Raw genomic sequence first — 16511 nt, forward strand, 5'->3', positions numbered from 1 at the left:
ACCTGGCTTTGAATACCAAGTTCTACCTGGTCGATTTTCACGCCTCTGTGGATTCCAGTTGTGGGTAAAAGGTCTTGCTGGTGGCTTTGTAGAGGGTTTCCCCCTATTCTGTTTTTGGGTATGTTTAGCCTTGTTGCTATGTTGTCCACTGGTCATTTTCAGTGCTGGGACATGCTAAGTGGTAATAGTTATGTAGGGTTTTTTGTTTACCTGTAAAATCCTTTTCTTTGGGTACATCAAAGGACACTGAGATCCTTCCCATCTTGACTGTTTCATTGCTTCATTGCATTCTACAAAATTAAAGCTTAGCTGTCTGGGAGTTATGCCTGGGTTCCTGCCTTTTTTTTTTTTTTCTGCCCGGGTCCATTTACCTGAAGATGGTGGCATAACCCAAGTAGTCATGAATATTAGGTCCTCTGTGTCCCTCGATCTAGAAGAAAGGATTGACAAGCAGCTCCTGAGGCAGAGCTGCTGTTAATCACCGCTCTTGGAGGTAGAAGCAGAGTGTGTGTCGTGTGTGTGTATAGCAACTAACTAGTATAACTAAAAACTAAACTATAATCACTGCCCGGTTTTAACTGTAGTGCCCTGTTGGAGAGATTTCTAATTGCCCCCATTTCACCAGGAATAAAAATGAGGGTGAATCCAAAATTTGAGTTGCCACCAGAGTAGGAATTGGTGGGAAATCTTCCAATGGTGACGGTTGTTCCCATGACAACTGCTAAGAGGAGATTTCCTACCATATAAAGAGGAAAGATGGATATTGCCTTGAGTCTCCAGAGCAGAAAGTGAAGGAAAATCTTCCTAATGAGAAACAGATGGCAAAAGAAGAAGAAAAAAAAAAAAAAAACACACACACACACACATGCACACCTGACACTGGTCTTAACCCTCCCATTATTAAAAATGGAAATAAGTTCCTTTTCATTTTTAGGTATAATTTAACAAAATTGTGCTAGTACTACCTGTGCACTAATTCCTACAGAGGGACCTAAACAGTAACTTGGTGATAATGTAAGCGGCAAACATTGTATTGCACAATGGTCACTTTCACTTCCTCTCTCCACTCCCCCCCCCCCCCCCAACTTTATTTATTGCTCTTTGTCACTTTTTAGTCTTCTTTTTGTTTGTACACGGTTTTGCACGCGTGACTGGTAGGGTGTAGGTCCTCGGGCCTGCCCTGAAAGTCTTGGGAGGAGGTGGACATGGCCTTCTGGCTTAGTTCGCCCTCTCTCTAGGGGTCTCCCTTTGGGGGGGGAGCCCTAACTAATACTTGGGTGAGTCTGTTTCGGCAGACCCTCCAAAGAATGGGGTCCATCTGGTTTCGGCCAGATGGACTAAGTGTAAGTACCCCTGTCCCTGTCTGGAGCCTAATGCCCAGGGGGATCAGGGCAAGGTCCTTCGATTTCAGAGGACTATGTGTACACCCGTTGTACGTTTTGTGTATCACTCTTTATGTGTGTGCACTTTTTTTGGCAGCAGGTGGAGTTTCTGGAGTGTGTTTACACACCACAGGCTTTAAAAAAAAAATAGTTAGTTGTTACTATTTAGTTAGGCAGACCCTGGGAAAATCTTTGTAGAAAAAAGGTATAGTGGATGTATTGCTGAATTAAAATGTGTGCTAAGCTCGATACAAGGTTGATTTTTAAGACAAAGGTGCAGTTTTCATCCAAAATGTAATTTTTTTCAAATTTTTGATAAAGGGTTTACTTATTAAAGCGGAGTTCCACCCAAAAATGGAACATCTGCTTTAAGTGCAGGTGATCCCTGCCATGCCACATTTGGCATGTCATTTTTTTGGGGAGGAGCGGGTACCCTGTTTTTACGGGCACCCAGCCCCCACTTCCTCCCCTGGCTCTGCGGCGCCGGAAGGAAGTTCACCTCTTCCCCCCCTCCCTCCCTGCAATCTTCTGGGACACGTCACAGGTCCCAGAAGATTGCCTGGCCGTTCGCAGCGCAGCTCGCGCATGCGCAGTGTGAAGGCACAACCGGGTGCCCACAGTTAGAATGCCGGAACCTCAGAGAGGAGCGAGATTTCCTGCACCCGCATCGCTGGACCGTGGGACAGGTGAGTGTCTGATTAATAAAAGTCAGCAGCTACACTTTTTGTAGCTGCTGACTTTTAAATGGGTGAAACTCTAACTTTAACCTAAATGCAGAGGATTTTTACTTTCAATAACTTTCTACAAAGTGGCCAAACCATGGAAAGAATCTTCATGCACAGTTAGCAGAATGACTGTCCCAATTCTGTAATTGGCTGAATGTGTGACAGCCAAATGGGACAGCTGGTAAGAAGCTAACACACCAGATTACAGAACATTCAGATTTGTTCTAAATACAATTTAGAATAGAATGTATTGTTCTGTCAGCACTAGCAGCAAATGGCTTTTTTTTTTTACCAACTGTCTATATAAGGTTTTGCTAGTAGATGTACAGTAGGGGTGGGCTGTTTTTCTCCTAAACTTAGTGTTAAAGTTAGTGATGCACCAAATTTTAAAATTTTGAAAATAGGCCCCTTTCACACCAGGGGACCAATTGGGTCCGCCTGTCTGTTTTTTAGGCGGACTTGATCGAACCACCCATTATTCTCTATGGGGCGGCGGATGTCAGCGGACATGTGTCGCCATCCATCGAACGGATCAGATGACATTAGGATGGAAACAGACATGCAGTCTATCCAACCATCCCATAGAGAACAGCGGGCTGTGTCTGTGTCCGCTCTGCATAGCGGACTGGACACGGACCTGGGATCAGTGGAGAGCTCCTCTGCTGAGCAGGCAAACCTGTTTGGACGAAATTCGCCCCATGTAAAAGCATTCAGCGTTGTGTCGAAAGGAAAAAAAAGTGCCAATAATGGCTGCCGAAAATGCCCGCAATTTTACCATTTTGCTGTGCTTATGATGTGTTTTTCATAGGTCATGTGATACAAAAAATACATCAAAAACGCAACACAAGTGCATTTTTGATGCATTCTTGCTGCGTTTTCAATGCATTTCCATGGGAGGTGGGTTTTGGTGCGGTTTGTTTAACTGACAAAAAATGCTGCAAGCAGGATTTTTAACACTGCTTCAAAAGGTGCCGATAATGGCCAACAATGAATTCATATTCATTTTAAATTCATTATATTCATTTAAAAGTCGAATATAATACAATTATTTATAAAAAAAAAAAAAACTGTCAATTTGGGTTTCGGCCAAGTGCATCCTGAATTTTCAGTTTCAGTACTGAAACTTTAATTTTATGTGCACCACTAGTTAAAGTATAATGTATAGAAAAACTCTTTTTTTTTTTTGGTCTGTGTCCTTGCTAGTTAGTTTCAAACAGAGTGATGGGTTAGGCAACACTTTAATAATGCATAAGAACTCATATATACTTTGTGCACTTAAAGGCTTAAACTTCACCTTTTAAAAAGAAATTTAAAATTACATGCACATATTTTTGCAGGTGAAAAAAAAATGTACATTTATATATTTTTATTTTTCTAAGTAGCCTGCAGAGCATTGCACCCATGATAGCTGTCTGCCTGTGCCTTGTATGGGCAGTTAGTTACTTGAAAGCAGGAAGATCAATGGACTACTAGAGTGCTCACCAGCGCCCCCACAGCTCATTGAGAACTACAAGCCATCAGCTGCAATGGCTGACGGTGCTTGTAGGCATTCATTCACAGGAAACTGTTGAATGATGCAGCCATGTGGGCGGAGCTCTGCACGTCTGTGCTGTTTTCAAATTGTGACAGCGGATGTGGGGAGAAGATCCCTCCGCCCGTTTTCACAGGGGAGGAGGGGATTTAAGGGGAGGAGAGGCAAAAGCTGGGACATGTTACATGTTCCAAAGGTGAACTTTTCCTTTAAAGTCCATGGCTGTATATTGGAATAGCTAAACCATTTTTGATTCTGCAGTTTACCAAGCTGAAAACTCCATTTGGTTGTGTTAAAACCTGCATCACATGCTTTTCCAAGGAATTACCCACTGATCTAAAAGCAGTTCAGTCTTGGAGCCAACAGCTGAGATAGGGAATGCATCTCAATTAACACCTGTCAGAAAAAGCTTAAAAAAAAAAAAAAAAAACCTGAAATGTGTAGAATACCAGTGCTGAACACCTTGTGAAAATGCTAGCTGCCTGAGAGTCTCTGGTTTCAGTACTTCCTGAGTCACTGGCCTAGAATAAGCATGCAGTAAGTAAAGTTAAATGGAAGAGAGAGTGTCTGATCTGCATAGCTTGTCTGGGTCAGTGACTTAGCAAGTACTCTCGAGGCAGTTATGCCATTAGACCACACAAATAGTCATTTAAAAGAAAAGTGTCTTTTTTTGGGGGGGGGGGTTCACAATCATACTTAGCTGGGGGGGTCCGATGCTGCATCTGTCCCCCGTCGGCTCTAAGACTGAGAACCGAGCGATCTAACACCACCAATCACTCGGATCTCTGGGCTCTCTGAGCAGAGAGCTGGTGACTGTCCACTGCTGTTTTGTATTTATTCGCACATCCAGCGGTTACCTGTGGTTAAGGACAGATGATCCGCCCTTGGCTCAATCAGTGTTCACAAATAATCGCAGGTATAAATGAGCTTCTGAGGTTTTCCAAGAGCCAGAGTCCTTCCTGATTAAGAAGGAAAGGAGTTTGTTTATTGTTGGAGCGCATGTTGTGGGGGTCAATACAGTGAGTTTGCCCAAAAGGGATTCATTTGCAGAGTTTACCTAGGAGTGATCTTTTTTTTTTTTTTTATCCATTGATTGTTTTTTCTGCTGAAAACACATACAACATCAGTTCAAAGACCGTGGTTATTTATTACTCACAGATAAACTAATGGTGATAGCGCAGCATTCATATATTTTTTTTTTTTTTTTATAAACCTGCAGGTGTAAATGAGGTTTTTACCCTGCACTTGTCTTTACACCTATTAAAGTCTATTGAACAATTTTGGATTGGGAAGGAAAGGGTTGGAACAACCCTTTATTGCTGTCTGTGTCCCCCTGAGTTAATTCACTCCTATTTGTCCTGATGACCAATGTCATTTTAATGAAAAGTGATAGGGAATCCTAAATGTTATGATTGCCACTGCAGCAGAAGGTGAAAGAAGACCTTCCAAAGAGGACACTTGTTCTTAGGAGGTTAATTGTTGAGGTTTATGTACCCTCTAATATATCTGTGTTTATATGTAGTGTAATGTATATTCTGAGTTTGGCATTCACATCCCCATTATGATGGAATGCTTTTCTATTTTTTTTTTCAGCATGTCTGCTGTTACTGCAAGAAAGATTTCTGTTCAGTTTGCTCAACACTTCACGAGAACCTCAGGCGTTGCAGTACCTGTCATCTACTACAAGAAACTGCATTTCAAAGGCCTCAATTAATGAAACTAAAAGTAAAGGATCTGCGACAGTATCTGACTCTAAGAAACATCCCCACTGACAGCTGCAGGGAGAAGGAAGACTTGGTGGAACTGGTGCTTTGCCACCATGGCTCATGTCCTGAAGAGGAGATGGATGTTAATATGGACAGCTCTGCACGATCACAGACATCTGCCTTTTCTTTTTTTTCTGCTTTATCAGCGCCTTCATCTTCCTTATCCTCACCTCAGGGAGAACTATCTGATAGAAGTGGGAGCATGGGAAGTGCTTCTACATCCCAGGTACTTGGGATTGCAACTTCATGGGTGTATCAAAAATGGCACCATTCACAAATTAAAACATATCATGAATTAGTCTGCAGATTAATGTAAAGCTGCATTGTAAACTGCAACATTTTATTTGAAACTGTTCCAGTGTTTCATCTATATAATTATAAAAATAGCTTGATAATGGAGCAATTATAGTTAAGTAACATTGGCCTAGGCTGGCCATATATTCTACAATTGTCTTGTACAATTTTCCTTTAGAGTTACCAAAGCCATATCCTATGAGGTCAAACCTAAACACTTTCAATTTGTATGCAGTCTGGCAGGACCTTGCGCTACATAGTTGAAGCTAAATTTAAAGGAAATTGAACAAGAAAATTGTATAATGTGTGGCCAGCTTTAATATGAACTGTTGGGATAGTTTGAGACATTTTTGTGTGCTGGCTTGATCAAGATTTGCAAGGTACCCTGGGCCCAGTTATCTATTCTGTTACCATTAAAGCAGAAGGGAAATTATAAACCATCCATTCCCACAGTACATATAAGTGCACAGTAACAGATCCCAGATTAGCTGTGACCATCCTGGACTCTACCATAGCTTTATTCACTGCTACTAATCTATAGGCAGTCCTTGCATGCTCAGGGGGCAGCTGTACAGTGCTTCAAACAAGGCACTAGAAATCCAAGGTTAAAAAAAAGCTGGGAAAGCACATGCATTGGTCACCAAAAAATGGGGTAAGGAATGATCTGAGGTCTGGTACTGAGCACTTATGTGGTGAGGAGACCAAGGGAATGATTGGGGATAAATGATTTATAATTTCAATACCACCTTAAAGTAATCCATTTATGGCAGGCCATACCATTCGTTTATACTAACCTTGTTCCCCTACCCTCTGTTTTCTTTTGGCTGTTGAAAGTTAGGCCCCTTTCACACCAGCGGACTGATCAGGTCCGCCTGTCTGTTTTTTTCAGGTGGACCCGATCGGACCACCCATTGTTCTCTATGGGGGAGGTAGATGTCCGCTGTCACCTGCCGGGATCCAGTCCAGGTCCCTGTATAAGCTCTAAGTTTTTACTTGGAGCGTACACGGAGCTGAGGACTCTCAACACCATTTGACAGCACTGTGTGCCTGGGTGGTCAATCGCCAAGCACCAGCTCTGCCAGGGAACAGAAGGGTAGCAATGGAAAAGCAATATGTTGCCGGTGGAGCCGCAATTGAAGTGAATGTTATTTTGTGTGGGTAAATCACAGATTCAGTTTAACTTTTTTCATTTACATTCTATGGTATAATGTTACAATTTTTGACAAATACTTTTAGTGTGCCCCCCCCCCCCCCCCCCAACTGCTAACTTCTAATTTGGGTGATTGGCTCTTGAGTTATTTATGTATTTGGGCACCAGTTTAAAGGCACCTTTAGTTACATGTTACACCCATATGTGGGTTCTAACATGTAACATTCCCCTATACTCCCACCTCCCCCTGTGTGAGAGTGGGTAAGGGACCTTCTCCCCACACCCGCTGTCACTTTTTGAAAACTACGCGGCTGTGCAGGGTTCTGCCAACACAGCCGTGTAGTTACCACCAGCAGTCGCAGCTCTTGTAGTTTTCAATTAACCGAAGAGGGCGCTGGTTAGCACTCTTGTATTTCATTGATTCTTCCTGCAATTCAGTAACTGTCTACCAGTATGGGAGGTATGAGCAGACAGCTGACTCAGAGTCTGCAGAATCTAGGGATTGCATCCACAATCTGCTGATCGCAGGTGCAATGCTTTACAGGCTGCAATATAAAAAAAAATAATAAATGCACATTTTTTACCTGCTAAAATATGTGCATTTATTATTATTATTATTTTTTTTTTTTTTTTTTTTTTTTTAGGTGAACGTATCCTTTAAATGTGGAGCTGAATTAAATGGAATTAATCCCCTTTATTTCATTTTAAATTGACTAAGTCTGTGTTTAAACTTGCTTAAGAAAGCTTTATAATCTTACCTTGTCTGTGAAGGTTTTCATTTACTATCCTTTATTGAGCGTGCTACTTCAGTTTATGTCAGGGGATCGAAAGCGAGCATAAGGTAAACCAGTACTCTATTTCAATGTTTTAATACACTATGCCTAAGAGCTCATGAACAGTATGAACAGTTTTGTTTATGTGACTGGAGCTGCATGTAAGCAGTCTGTTACTGAATGGGGAAGCAGCGGATATATGTAAACAGTCACACATCCTAATTTTGACAGATGTATAGGCGCGAGTATTGTTGCCTTGCACGGAGACAGTGGGGAGATTTACTTAAACTGGTGCAGCTGTGCATATTAATAAATTAGCTCCTAGGTTTTATTGTCATAGCTTAAAGCGGTAGTAAACAAAAAAAAACAGTCGTGCCCCCTGCAGCGTTATGACATAATGTGCTAGTGTGCACAGATTTGCCTGCAGCGCTGTCACGGCTATCCGGCGCTTCTATCTTCACCAAATCTTCCTTCTGGGTATGCGTGCTCCGGCTGTATGAATGGCCGGGGCCACAATGATGTCACCAAGCTCTGAAGGTTTGCTGTCCTTTCCTTTTTTTTTTTTATCAGGGTCTGGTTTTCTCTTGAAAAGAAACAGTTGCACTCTGCCTGCTTGTCCAGCATTCAATAAAAATTACACCTTTTATTGAACCAGGTGCTTTAGAACAAAGCCCCTCCTGGATCCTCCCTCTCTGACACGTTTCACCCAAAAATAGACTTAAGGTTGTTGTAAAGGCTCGTTTTTTTATACTTAACTGCTCTGTTGTAGTGGATTTGCACAGAGCAGCCCAGATCCTCCTCTTCTTGGGTCCCTCTTTGCTGCTCCTGGCCCCTCTATCCTGTTCAGTGCCCCCACAGCCAAAAGCTTGTTATGGGGGCACCCAAGCTGAGTCACAGCTCTGTGTGCCCATTCAAACACAGAGCCCCGGCCCTTCTCACTCCTGATTGGCTAGCTGAATTCGACAGCAGCGGGAGCCAATGGCGCCGCTGCTGTGTCTCAGCCAATCAGACGGCTGAGACATTCGTGGACAGAGATGGGGCTCAGGTAAGTATTAGGGGGGCTGCTGCACACAGAAGGCTTTTTATCATAATAGAATAGAATGCATTAAATTGGTTGTATACTGTTTTGTTACATTTGTACCTACAGGTAACTCTATAATCGGCCTTACCTGTAGGTAAAATGAATTTCTCCTAAACCTGTACGGTTTAGGAGATATTCACTTTGCATGCAGCCACTGAGGTCAGCGGAAACAAGACTCCTGCGCGCATGCGTGGGAGTGATGTCAGCGTGGCTCAGGCTACTCACAGCGTCGGAGCCGCGAACCCGGAAGACACTCTGAGGGTAACATGTCAGCTCCCTCGGTGGTGATCGGAATCAGATGCCGACGCCTCGTTCTAAGGTAAGTATTTCATAATGAGCTAGTATGCAGTGCATACTAGCTCATTATGCATTTTTGCTTTACAGGGTTTTTTTTTTTTTTTGTGCGGGTATACAACTGCTTTAAGATAAAAAAAACCTTCTGCCTTTATAACCCCTTTAATCATAACACATGACACCTGATAATTTGGGACTGGAGCCAGTGAGGACTTGGTGTTCATTAGATTTCAATGACTTTGCCTTTTATGACTAAGCCATGATAATTGCAATCCTCCTATCCAGTGAGACTGCCTTATATGATGGTTCTCTGGCTCGTAGAATAGATTCCAGCTGTCTTGTGACTCTCATCTTTAGACAGGACTTTAAAGGAATTGTAAAGTCAGAATGTTTTTTATCCTAAAGCATTCTATGCATTAAGATAAAAACCTGTGTGTAGCAGTGTCCCCAGCACCCCTAATTGCTTACCTAAATGCCCCTTCTCTCTCCAGCGATGTCCACGAGTGTCAGCTGTCCCAGAGACTCCTCCTGATTGGCTGAGCCACAGCAGCGCTGCCATTGGCTCCCGCGGCTGTCAATTAAAATCAGTCAGCCAATCAGGGGAGAAAGGGGCGGGCCAGGTCGGGGCTTCATGTCTGAATCAATACACGGAGCTCTGACTCCACTCGGGTGTCCCCTGTAGCAGGCTGCTGGCTGAGGGTCACTCTATAAGAGGAGGAGCCAGGAACAGCAAAGAGGGACCTGAGAAGAGGAGGATCCAGGCTGCTGTGTGCAAAACTAACTGCACAGAGGAGGTAAGTATAACATGTTTGTTATTTTGAAAGAAATAAAAACAAGCCTTTACAATCCCTTTAACTTTTAAAGCTTAATGGATACAGGTTCATCCATTCCCAAGTTTCATAGTTGCTCTTTTGTCAACTGCCTGACCTCACATGCTGCACTCTTAGAACCTGGGAAACCACATGTAAGGTTGATCAGTTGACAGATGGCAAGTGTCAAACTATAAAAGTGTATCCAAGTCCAACAACAAAAATATAATATATTGCAGCTTACCAGTTCTCAAGAGTCCTTAGATGTGGTGGCTGCATTTGTTTTTTCTAGGCTTTTTTCACCTAGTAATTCTGCAAATAAGAGTTGTCTAACTTAGTGAAATGTTTGTGTATAGATGTAACATGTACCTTACATTTCCAGTATATATTTCACTTTACCATTTGTATGATTCTGCCGCTATGTTTCCTACATCAGTTGACTGAAGATACTTTATAACAATTATTTGTTATAAATGAATTATAAATTTGATAGTTAATAGCAATATAATCAGTGAATTCTGTACCTTTAGGTTCCCAGTTCTATAATGCATTTTAAAGAAACCCCTTTAAATACTCTATGGGATTTTTGATAGTCTTGTGTCAAAAAATCACAATATTGAATATTCAGTGGTATGATGTACAGTATCTTGTAACATATACAATAACATCTTTATTCACATTTGACCCTGTATATGCTACAGCCTATATTGTTTAAATACTCTCACTGGCCACTTTATTAGGTACACCTGTTCGATTGCTTGGTAACATGAATTGCTAATCAGCCAATCGCATGGTAGCAACTCAATGCATTTAGGCATCTAGACGCGGTGAAGACTTGTTGAAGTTTAAACTAAGCATCAGAATGAAGAAGAAATGGGCTTTAAGTGACTTTGAACGTGGCACGGTTGTTGGTGCCAAACGGGCTGGTCTGAGTATTTCTTAAACTGCTGATCTACTGGGATTTACCCACACAACCATCTCTAGATTTAGAGAGAATGGTCCAAAAAAGAGAAAATATCCAATGCGCGGCAGTTGTGTGGATGAAAATGCCTTGTTGAGGTCAGAGGAGAATGAGCAGATTGGTTTGAGATGATAGAAAGGCAACAGTAACTCAACCACTCGTTACAACCAAGGTATGCAGAATATCATCTCTGAATTCACAACACATCGAACCTTAAAGCAGATGGGCTACAGCAGCAGAAGACCACACTGGGCGCCACTCCTGTCAGCTAAGAACAGGAAACTGAGGCTACAATTCGCACAGGCTCACCACAATTGGACAATAGAAGGTTGAAAAAACGTCTGGTCTGATGAGTCAATTTCAGCTGTGACATTCTGATAGTAGAGTCAGAACTTGGAGTAAACAATGAAAGCATGGATCCATCCTGCCTTGTATCAATGGTTCAGGCTGGTGGTGGTGGTGTAATGGTGTGGGGGATATTTTCTTGGCACACTTTGGGCCCCTTAGTACCAATTGAGCATCGTTTAAACGCCACGTCCTACCTGAGTATTGTTGCTGACCATGTCCATCCCTTTATGACTACAGTGTACCCATCTTCTGATGGCTTCTTCCAGCAGGATAATGCACCATGTCACAAAGCTCAAATCATCTCACCACTGGTTTCTTGAACATGACAATGAGTTCACTGTACTCCAATGGCCTCCACAGTCACCAGATCTCAATCCAATAGAGCACCTTTGGGATGTAGTGGAACGGGAGATTCGTATAATTGATGTGCAGCCAACAAATTTTGCAGCAACTGTGTGATGCTATCATGTCACTATGGACCAAGATCTCTGAGGAATGTTTCCAACATCTTGTTGAATCTATGCCACGAAGAATTAAGGCCGTTCTGAAGGCAAAAGGAGGTCCAACCCGATATTAGCAAGGTGTACCTAATAAAGTGGCTGGTGAGCATAGAGCAATAATGTAATAAACTCCTTTGAGCAGTTTCTATACACAAACATAAAGCATACACTCTTCTTGATATGAATGGATCTATTGCTTGACCATTTTTAATTATACAAAGGAAGGGCTTGTAAGGTACAATGAAGCATTAATGTGGGCTGAGGTGATTTCCATGTTTCATAGCATAAATAATTACTTATTCCTAGTAAGGACTTCACAGGGGAAATCAAGGTCTACTTATTACAGATTCCACCCCCAGAATTAAAAAAAACACTAATTAAAGTGAATGCAGAACTTTTTACAATATTTTTTGGAAGGGTTAATCGGACCACGCACTGTACGATTTCTTTCATTCAGCCCCACAGCTGTCAGAATACCCAAACAGTGGCTGCATCTGATTGGATGCAGCTGCTTTTCATGCTGACAGTTTTCCACCCAGCTTCTTCTATCAGCTCCATGTATGGTTAGCTGAAGAGGGGAGTTCCTCTTGTTTTGGAGATATTTCTTCTTGCTTCCTCTTGATTTTCTGAACCAGGACACAGAGAAATAAATCTAAGGCCCCTTTCACACTGGGGCGTCAGCCGGTAAAGCACTGCTATTTTTAGCAGCGCTTTAACGCCTTTTTAATGGGGGGTTTTCGGCCGATAGCGGAGCGGTTTTAACCCTCGCTAGCGGCCGAAAAACGGTTAAAACGACCTGAAAAGCGCCGCTGCAGCGGTGCCCATTCAGTTCAATGGGCAGGAGCAGTACTCCTTCACCGCTCCAAAGATGCGGCTTGCAGGACTTTTTTTGGTGTCCTTCCAGCGCATCGCCTCAGTGTGAAAGCACTCGGGCTTTTACACTGGAGTGAGAGGAGAGGCTCTTTACAGGCGCTATTTTTAGCGCTGTAGCACCTGTAAAGCACCTCAGTGTGAAAGGGGTCTAAAAGGTTTTTAAACCTTCTATATTCTATTTAAAAAAATGTCTTGGTTTCACATACACTTTAAATGACAAACCAGTAAAAAAAAAATACCTCCAGACCTTAGCTTCTGACCACTTCCTGAAGGCACCAGTGATGTCATTATGCCATACCAATGTCTCCTAGGAAAGCTGGATCCTGCAGGAGTGCACTGCAATACAGAAGAGGCACCTTCCTTGAACGTTGGCTTGAAAACAGGGGTCTGCAGTGTTTTTCAATGGTTTGTTTTTAAAATATCTTTTAGTTCATTTTTCTGAAGTGGTGGGGGCTCCCAGTTCCCAGATAAGCAGACTCTGCCTTTTTTATGCAGGGCCTGCTCTAAGACGCAGTAAGTGAGCTTTAAAGTGACATTAAAGGCAGATTTTTTTTTAATAACAAACATATGGACCTGCTCTGTGCAGTGGATTTGCACAGAGCAGCCCCAATCCTCCTTTCGGATCCCCAGCCGGCGATCCTGGCTCCTCTCTCCTGCCCCCCATAGTTAGCCGCTTGCTATAGGAGCGCCCAAGCCACTGCTCTGCCTGTCCATTCAGACACAGAGCGTGGCCTGGCCCCGCCTCCCCACTCTCCTCATTTGCTCACTGGCTGTGATTGACAGTAGTAGGAGCCAGTCTTTCTCGCTGCTGTCTCAGGCAATGAGGAGGCAAAGAGCCCAGAGAGCTGCTGATCTGGTGCACATTGCTGGATTGAGATGGGGCTCAGGGAAGTATTGGGGGGGCTCCTGCCCACAGAAGGTTTTTTACCTTCACGCATAAAAACTTGAGCCTTTGCAACCACATTAAAGGAAATCCTCACTCTCCTCTGTAACTGCAGTGCTTCTGCTATGAGGAGGAAGTGCTCTAAAGTGCCTATAGCTACAGGGGTAAGGGATACCTTATTTTTAAGCTCATTTACTGCAGTGTAGTAATGTGACACTATAAGCATACTGTATGCACCCCCTGACTGCATTACAATCGAAAGGGATATGTTTGGAATCCATGACATGTTATGTCACTGTGTTATTCATACTAGTGCATAAGGGCATAAATATGACTGTATGACTTCTTTGTCTGAAAGAAGTTGAATTGTTAATGTAGAGGCCTGTAATTATCTCTTCACCTTCTGTGGTTTCTAGTGATTCGATCTGCCTGTGCTGTATTATTGAGTGATGGGATTCTTTATAACCCTCCCAGCTATCTTCTGCTTTAGAAAATAGGCTGTGGTGCTACAGGCAGCATCTGAACCTGAAACCACTAAATGTTTGTAGACAAGTGGAATGGGAAATTGCCAGTCGATTATAAAGTTAACAGACCTATAAAAAGGATTTGATTGTCACTTGTTTGTTATGTGTGTGTTTTCAGGGAACAAGTGAAAACATATCAGTAGCGTCAGATACAGAAGCCCTGGAAACTCAAGTAAGTACCTTTTAACTGACCTACAAAGAAGCTCAGACTAGTATGACTGTGGGAAAAGTTATTTGAGGAAGGGTCCCTTTGTAGTAAACTCTTGTACAGTGCAGCTTATTTGTGAAAACTAGCTAGATTCCCAATTCCCTCTGAGAGAATAATTTTATATATATATATATATATATATATATATATATATATATATATATATATATATATATATATATATATATATTTTATCTCACAAAAGTGAGTACACCCCTCACATTTTTGTAAATATTTTATTATATCTTTTCATGTGACAACACTGAAGAAATGACACTTATACAAGCTGTACACTCACTACTTTACAGTGTAGCAAACAGTGTAAATTTGCTGTCCCCTCAAAATAACTCAACACGTAGCCATTAATGTCTAAACCGCTGGCAACAAAAGTGAGTACACCCCTAAGTGAAAATGACCAAATTGGGCCCAATCAGCCATTTTCCCTCCCCAGTGTCATGTGACTCGTTAGGTTAACAAGGTCTCGGGTGTGAATTGGGAGCAGGTGTGTTAAATTTGGTTTTATCGCTCTCACTCTCTCATACTGGTCATTGGAAGTTCAACATGGCACCTCATGATAAAGAACAAAAAAGAATTGTTGCTCTACATAAAGATGGCCTAGAATATAAGAAGATTGCCAAGACCCTGAAACTGAGCTGCAGCACGGTGACCAAGACCATACAGCGGTTTAATAGGATAGGTTCCACTCAGAACAGGCCTCACCAAAGAAGTTGAGTGCACATGCTCAGCATCATATCCAGAGGTTGTTTTTGGGCAACCAAAGAGCATTGCTACAGAGGTTGAAGGGGTGGGGGGTCAGCTTGTCAGTGCTCAGACCATACACCACATACTGCATCAAATTGGTCTGCATTGCTGTCGTCCCAGAAGGAAGCCTCTTCTAAAGATGATGCACAAGAAAGCTTGCAAACAGTTTGCTTAAGACAAGCAGACTAAAGACATTGATTACTGGATTCATGTCCTGTGGTCTGATGAGACCAAGATAAACTTATTTGGTTCAAATGGTGTCAAGTGTGTTTGGCGGCAACCAGGTGAGGAGTACAAAGACAAGTGTGCCTTGCCTACAGTCAAGCATGGTGGTGGGGGTGTCATGGTCTGGGGCTGCATGAGTGCTGTTGGCACTGGGGAGCTACAGTTCATTGAGGGAACCATGCCAACATGTACTGTGACATACTGAAGAAGAGCATGATCCCCTCCCTTTGGAGACTGGGCCACAGGGCAGTATTCCAGCATGATAACGACCCCAAACACACTTCCAAGACGACCACTGCCTTGCTAAAGGTGATGGACAGGCCAAGCATGTCTCCAGACCTAAACCCTATTGAGCATCTGTGGGGCATACTCAAACGGAAGGTGGAGGAGCGCAAGGTCTCTAACATCCACCAGCTCCGTGATGTCATCATGGAGGAGTAGATGAGGATTCCAGGGGCAACCTGTGAAGCTCTGGTGAACTCCATGCCCAAGAGGGTTAAGGCAGTGCTGGAAAATAATGGTGGACAAACAAAATATTGACACTTTGGGCCCAATTTGGACATTTTCACTTAGGGGTGTACTCACTTTTGTTGCCATTGGTTTGGACATTGTTGTGTTGAGTTATTTTGAGGGGACAGCAAATATACACTGCTATATAAGCTGTACACTCGCTAGTTTTCATTGTAGCAAAGTGTTATTTCTTCAGTGTTGTCACATTAAAAGATATAATAAAATATTTACAAAAATATGAGGGGTGTAATCAATTTTGTGAGATACTGTATATATACTCCTTTTTTTTTTGCGGGAAATTATTCTTCCCTCACATGAAAGTCAGTGGCTTAAAGGAGGGGTGTAAAGGATCATATTTGTGGTTCTGAAGAAATGCAGTGGAGGGCCTTGGCTGTCTTTCAGAGCAGTATATCTTCCTATATTATATACCAGGGATGTAGGCACTGGCAGAAAGGAACTCTATAAACATTAGATATTGCAGGTAGCAACAGAATATGAAAAGTGTACATACATACATGCTATCCAGACATTTTTTCTTTGCTACATCTCTTTAGGCTAATGATCCCCCACGAAAACAGGCGAGAGCCTCGCTGTCTGACTTATCAACGCTGGATGAAATTGAGGCGCTTACGATCCGACAGCTGAAAGAAATCCTGGCTCGCAACTTTGTCAACTACTCAGGCTGCTGTGAAAAGTGGGAGCTCGTGGAGAAAGTCAACCGACTGTACAGAGAGAATGAGGAGAACAGAAAGTCCTGTACGTGAGGGCATTTAGTGTTTTGTTCAGTTTAGCTCTGCATTAATTATTGTAGGCAAAGAATAAAAGAGGATTAAGCTACTTTCATAGAGCCTATTTTACCTCTTCTCACTCTAAAATAGTCAAAAGGCTTCTACTTGTCAGAGATGTCAAAAA

General features: G+C 42.5%; 1 protein-coding gene across 2 annotated transcripts in view; it reads left to right on the forward strand.

Annotated features, from left to right (window-relative positions):
* Positions 1-16511, forward strand: part of RNF34 (ring finger protein 34) — a 53225-nt gene that overhangs the window by 24931 nt on the left and 11783 nt on the right. For both annotated transcript variants that reach the window (XM_073626638.1, XM_073626644.1), the window contains 3 exons: positions 5232-5630; positions 14013-14066; positions 16154-16355. In XM_073626638.1, the coding sequence (XP_073482739.1) occupies positions 5232-5630; positions 14013-14066; positions 16154-16355 (655 nt within the window). The remainder of the gene's footprint in view (positions 1-5231; positions 5631-14012; positions 14067-16153; positions 16356-16511) is intronic.

This window comes from Aquarana catesbeiana, linkage group LG01, assembly GCF_042186555.1.
Source record: "Aquarana catesbeiana isolate 2022-GZ linkage group LG01, ASM4218655v1, whole genome shotgun sequence".
NCBI lineage: Eukaryota > Metazoa > Chordata > Amphibia > Anura > Ranidae > Aquarana > Aquarana catesbeiana.